This window comes from Zerene cesonia, chromosome 10 (genome assembly GCF_012273895.1).
Source record: "Zerene cesonia ecotype Mississippi chromosome 10, Zerene_cesonia_1.1, whole genome shotgun sequence".
Classification (NCBI taxonomy): domain Eukaryota; kingdom Metazoa; phylum Arthropoda; class Insecta; order Lepidoptera; family Pieridae; genus Zerene; species Zerene cesonia.
Window position 1 is genome coordinate 1,313,207 of NC_052111.1, and position 6,715 is coordinate 1,319,921.

The window sequence follows — 6,715 nt, forward strand, 5'->3', positions numbered from 1 at the left end:
GAAAGTAGGAAACATTGAAACGCTGTTTTTGTTATATTTGAGTAAATGGGGGATTTCTACATTACGCTATATTCTACTTCTAAATCTCGTCGACGTCAATTTTTTTTTCGCAGATCTTATAATTATGTACAATACTAAAAATTTCTTATGAATATAAGCACCCTGAATATGCATTTATTACTTGCTTGACTTGCTCGGTCAACGAAAAACTGGCAATACATTAAAGAGTTCAGAATTGTCAATTGACATAAGTGGGCGAGTTTTTGTCATCGTTTTTGTTTTGCTATACGTTTTTAATCATTTGTAAATTCGGTACCTGTATCACTAGTAGTTTTTACATCAATTGTGAGTTATGAAATTTGATAACACCTCAAACAATGCATTTTTCAATTCCTGACTTGCAACAATTCCGAGACGACAACGGAGTTACATATACGGTAAGGTTTCTTCATTTATTATTATGTTATCATTGCATTGTTATTGTAATTCAATCTTCATATCGTTCAATTTGATCATAAATTAATTTAAGGAAAATAGTATGTATTGCTATAGTTGTTTTTATATATTTTATAGGGCTATAATATACACATTGATGGATTTTTTCATTGTACGGCGCGATTTAAACAGCTACTAAGTCTTCATGAACAACTACAAGGACAGTACCCATACTTTAAATTACCGCAGTTTCCACCAAAAAAGCTTTTCTTAACCAGTTCGCAATTAGAAGAAAGAAGAATACTTTTAGAAAAATATGTCCAACTCGGTATGAGTATTAAAATATATTATGTCAAGTTTCTTCTGTGAATTTAGCTTATTGTAATCTTACTATATTTTTTCCTTCTTGCTTTCCAGTTGGACAGAATCCTATTTTAGCAAATTCTGGAATTTTGATGACATTTCTTTTATCAGCTCAACAAGAAACTCACAATGTCAAAGTTCATGTGGTCGATATAGAAATTTCTTTAATGAATGGATACAGAATACCGTTATCAGTGTCATCAACAGATACATCAAGTACTGTTTTAGATATAGCATGTAATTATGTCAATTTGCATAAGGATTTGACAAAATATTTTTCCTTATATCTTTTTAATTGGAGTTGTGCAAAGGATGGACAGCCGAGTTTGAAAAAACTTGAAGATTTTGAATCTCCATATATATCTCAGAAGTATGTACGGCCTGAGGATAAAATTGTTTTAAGGAAAAGGTAACTAACATGATTCCTGCAGATAAGATAAAATTATACAAACAGCAATAATTAGTGAAAAACCAACAATCATTTTAATACCTTGCCCCAATGATTTATCCCAGTGATTAAATTTTGGCCGATTGCGAAAACCCTGTTCCACTTTACTTTTATCATTTAGGATTATTATAAATAAATGTTGGCTTATTCTCAGACCTACCCGAAATGGACACCAAATTTTATGATAATCGGTCCAGTCATTTTGAACTAACATTGATAACGATGCGACACGATAATTATATATATATATATATATATATATATATATATATATATATATATATATATATATATATATATATATATATATATATATATATATATATATATATATATATATAGATGATATGCATTCCTTTATAAAAAATTACACACTACACTGAGTTTCAAAATAATTCTTTGTATAAGTAATAAACAATACATATATATATTACTACTTTCAGTTACTGGGATCCATGTTATGATCTGGATCTTATGCAAGACAGGGTTTCAATAGACTTACTATATCTTCAAATAATAGAAGATATCGACTTGGGGTGGATAACAGCTGACTCTGATAGCAGAGATTTGCTATCGTCTCATGAGGCAAAGAAACAAAAGAGAGAGGTAATATTTATACTTTAGACTAGTTGAATTTCTGGATTATTCTATAGATCATAACAACCACTACAAAAAAGTAATTAGCTTAATGGATCCAACAGTTCATGCGACAAAGGGATAAGAGTTACATTTTTAATGTAAATAAAAAAAAAGAAAATTTATTGTTCATAGAAATTTTTTTGACTCTCTGTTAATCATTTTATAACTTGGAAATTAGCTTATCACTTTATACAATGTTTTCTGTTTTGTTATTATGTGACCAGTGGTTCAGTTAATGAATGATGTCATCTAACTAATAAAACAGATGACCAATACTTATCCAGTATTGACAATGTTTCATAGTTATTATCATGATAGTGTAATTTAGGGTGATATATGACGCTGGAATATAATTTATAGAAATACTCATAAAATTATTTTGAAAAAGAATGAAAGCAGCTAATATGGTATATTTATAATATATTTCTCATTATTATAAATCTTTCCGCCCCCAGCTTCGCCCTGGTGGAATTCAATTATATCGCGCGACATGGAAAGGAGTATTAGCTCTTTCCCAAGGTCTTAAACATCTTACATGATTTTATGTATTAAAAATAAGGAACTTCTACTCAAAATTGCACCCCCTATTTCAAGCCCTGTTACCAGTTTCTTTGGCATTAAAAAGTATTTTATGTCCTTTCCCAAGTTCAGGTCCAATCTTCATACCAAATTTCATCAAAATCGGTTCAGTGGTTAAGGCATAAAAGTGTTACAGACAGACAGACAGACAGACAGACAGACAGACAGAGTTATTTACGCAATTAAAATATTAGTAGTGATTTCTATTATATAGTAATATTGTTTTAATATAAGAATATTATTTTGAATATTTAATTTTGTAACAATTACAGTACATCGAATTAGCAAGAACTTTGATGCATTATGGCCGAATACCAGCGGGCGAGGCTTCAACTGAAGCAGTTAATATTGGAGAAATGGGAGGGGCAGTTATAAGAGTAAGAGTGTCTTTGGCTGCAAAAGAATTGACTCTAACCAGCGTATCACATCCAAACCATGAACAGAGATACAAAGTTACTAGAATGCGCTGTTGGAGGATCACTACATTACATGCTGTAAATATTTTTATTTAAAATTTTTAACAATATTTATAATAATAATAATAGTAGTCTTTATTAAAACTGTTAAATACATACAATTATATTAGTAGAAACGAAAGCCTGTGTTAGTAAAAACTGTGTTACAGGCTTTAGAATCCCTCACATTTTTGTAAATTATAGTTTCTTACAGTTTTTTCATTTTTTCAATTAAGTATATTAAAATAGAAAAAGTGCATGCATGTGTGTGTGTGTGTTTGTTATTTATTTTTGGTCTTTTGTATTCGCATATTTTGTCAATTTATATACTCAAAAAAGTATGACTGTGACAAGAGTGTTTGAAGAAATGGGACAGTACCAGAAAATAAATTTCTAAATATTACCTATGTATAAATGTACAGAAAAGTATTATAAGTTACACCAACTCAACTCAACTCAAGAATGGCTGAATAGATTCATATAATTATTCATTTCTTGTAACAAGTATTTGAAAAATGTTCAAACTACTATAATGTTGTATAGATTTACGACAACACTTATGTGTTGAATTTCTTATGCAATACAATTATGTATTGTGATTCTCTAATAAAATTATTTTGTTTTTAGATGGATGGACAATTAAATGGGCATGGCTCATTATTGGAAGAACCTGCGAAAAATTTTGAACTTTCGTTTGAATATCTCATTAGCAAAGACAACCTTGTTTGGGTGACATTGAAAACTGAGAATGCAATATTTATCAGTGTTTGTCTGCAGGTATGCTACTGTTTGATAATTTAAATATTCATTTTAACTCAATAATTTTGCGAATCATGTAGGAAATTTTTAATATTAACATTTAATACCACTATTCACTATTCATATATTATGTACAAATGAAACATTTTGAGTTCTGGAAATCCATAGAGGAATAAATGTTCTGATCGTTGGGAGAAATAATTTCATGTTTTATATATAAACAGTCTATAGTGGATGAACTAATGCGTCAAAAAAGCGGTTCCGGACCAACATCGCCTCGCTGCAAACGCGCCAGCCTTACGTACTTGCGGCGAGATGGTTCGAGTCAACTCATCACGCCTTCCTCGTCTAGCGACACACTCAGTTCTGTTGTAAGTGCTTTTTGAAATTCAATAATAGTGATAGGGAGGGAGTTAAGAAAGTGATTTTTTTTTACAAAAAACACGAAAAAAAATCCCATATTATTTATTAAGAAAAAAAAATATAAAAAATTTTATACATGAATGAAAAATTTTTTGAAGCATAAATCGTTAAAATCAGTCAAACTAACGCGACTTTCTTAAGTTAAATCTTTCTTAGCTGCTAAGTTATTAAAGCTTACTTTACCATTGATAAATCAACCTTATAGTATCATATTAAAAAAAGTTTAACTCTCAGCATTATATAGACAATTATATGTATCTATGCTTATAAACGGGCAAGCACACACACATAACTACACATTTTCATTGGTCTCTGTGAATGTCTATGGGTGGTGGATCCGCTTACCACCAGCCCATTCATAAAATACGCAACATTAGCTGTTTTGACCCTCATGCTAGGCTAAGTTGCTTCCATACTTTGTCACCCAGCTATTCCATGAAGTTAAGCAGCTTGTGAGAGCTACCGAAAGCTTCAGGGAATCACCCCAAGAACCTAAGTGTATAAGCCCTTACTCCTCAATCGCCTTGCATTCCATTTTATCAGTCCATGCTCTAGTATGAAAAACGGCAGCCAGCAAACAGCATATGATACCCCGCTATGTAGTCATAGCATAAATATGCTATAGTTATAAATAGAAAATATTACATGAAAATTCATGTCATTTTTTCATATGCTAATAGAGATTACAGCTGCAATGCGAGTTGTTTGTGTAAATTTCAAACATGTATCTATTATCTAATGAGTAAGTCTATAAAAAGAAGCACAAGGTTGTATTTAAGTAATTTGTTATTACGAAAATAATTGCGAAATTAACTTGACCTTAACTTTTAATAAGAAAAATTTATGAATTATATTGACTGTTTAAGTACTCATTATTAACTAATAGTAATTATATTACCCAGTCTTTTAGACAGTATAATCATTTAATTATAAATTATGTATTCTGGTAAAACTTATTAACAGGCAATTGAGTTGCAACAACGATCTGAAAGAGCAAATAATTTTGTTCCATATATATGCATGTTAATATTATTATTCTTTATGATATTTATATTTACAACTTACTCATAATATTAGTTTAAATTTTAAATTAAAATGTGCTTCTACTTGTTTTAAACTTTAAAACAAGTAGAAGCATATATTTGTGTCCATATCATTCGAAATATAATATTAAAAACTTCAACATTATGTGAAAGAACTTTTGTTATAATCTTATAATAAAATACACTACTTTTAATTCTAGAATGGAGACTCTTGCACATCAGGAAGCTCCAGAGAAATATTCTCCGTTCAAAAATTAACAGAAAAATTTGCATCAGTTGCATTCAAAACAGGTAGAGACTGTGTTGAGAACAATGCTTTTGAAGCAATTGGGGATGAAGAACTTTGAGGTTTTTAAGCAGATCATCCAAAGACTAACTTTTACAAACTTTGGCAAAAAATAATGTTATGTATCTCAAATAAACATAGTTCCAAAATTTTAAATTTTGTACAGATAGTGTTTTTATAAGATTTAGTTAGACGGAATTTATATTGAAAAAGAAAATGGCTATGTAATATCATTATTTCTTTGTCATATTTCATCCGGCCATTTACTTGCCATATTAAAATACTTTATCACGAATTTATTGTTACATGGTTTATAAATTTAGATATATTTAATATGTCTAGGATTTTTTTAATCATATATTATGTTTTCTGTGTATATTATTGAGATTAAAATGACCATTCTTATAAAAAAAATAATATAGTATGACAGTTCATTCATTCATCATTAATAGAAATTTCACATAGAAATACATAGAATAAGAAATTATTTTAGAAGCATAGAACAAACCAAGAATATAACTCATTGTGTCATAGTAATACAACGAAATTTTTTAACTAGTCAGTCTCTCTTACTAGCCTAATTTTAATCAGAAACTCATTTTTGATACAGCAGATTATAATAGTTTACTAGTGTGGATATGTGGTTTAATAATAATTCCCAAAATATAGGCACAATGCTAAAATATAGAATTGGATTGGTTTTTTGTTTGATTAATCTTATATGTTTGTTTAACTTTATTAAATTCCTGTAGTCGGATTATTGAAAAAAATATCCTTTATCTGTATGAGAATTCCAAAGGGCTTATTTAATTTACCATTATTTTAAATGCAGTGAGCACATTCTTTTAACAATTTCACTGCTGATCCAGAAACTTTGTTCATCCAGCGATGCGGCTATGACACGCTCAGCGTGTCTCCCGCACCGGCGGCAATCTTGCCGTACCGCTTTTGTCGCTGGTGCGGGAGCCCACGCTGCGCGTGTGCATAGACTCAAGCCAGCTGTGCGGGCGGACACACCGTGTGTGTTGTATAATTTTTTTTTTTAATTATTCTATTTCTGATATCGCGATTTATTTTTAAAGAAATTACAGTAGTCTTTATTTTTCTGCACACATATTTGTATTTTTTTCAAAATGCTTTATATATTATAATAAACATTGAGCTGAAAATTTACTAATAACGACCTCTCCTTAAACTTTTTAGAGTATATACATTTAGAAATTAAAAACTTTTTAACGGATTTTAAACGCGATTTATTCATTATATTATTAGCCCGACGTTTCGA

General features: G+C 29.7%; 1 protein-coding gene across 1 annotated transcript; it reads left to right on the forward strand.

Annotated features, from left to right (window-relative positions):
• The first annotated feature begins 221 nt into the window (after nucleotides 1-221).
• On the forward strand, nucleotides 222-6,273 carry LOC119829266 (sorting nexin-17). The gene is made up of 8 exons (XM_038351689.1): nucleotides 222-437; nucleotides 574-763; nucleotides 853-1,207; nucleotides 1,690-1,852; nucleotides 2,737-2,958; nucleotides 3,547-3,696; nucleotides 3,903-4,049; nucleotides 5,345-6,273. The coding sequence occupies exons 1-8, from the start codon at nucleotides 378-380 to the stop codon at nucleotides 5,489-5,491; spliced, it is 1,434 nt and encodes a 477-aa protein (XP_038207617.1). The 5' UTR covers nucleotides 222-377; the 3' UTR covers nucleotides 5,492-6,273.
• Nucleotides 6,274-6,715: the final 442 nt, after the last annotated feature.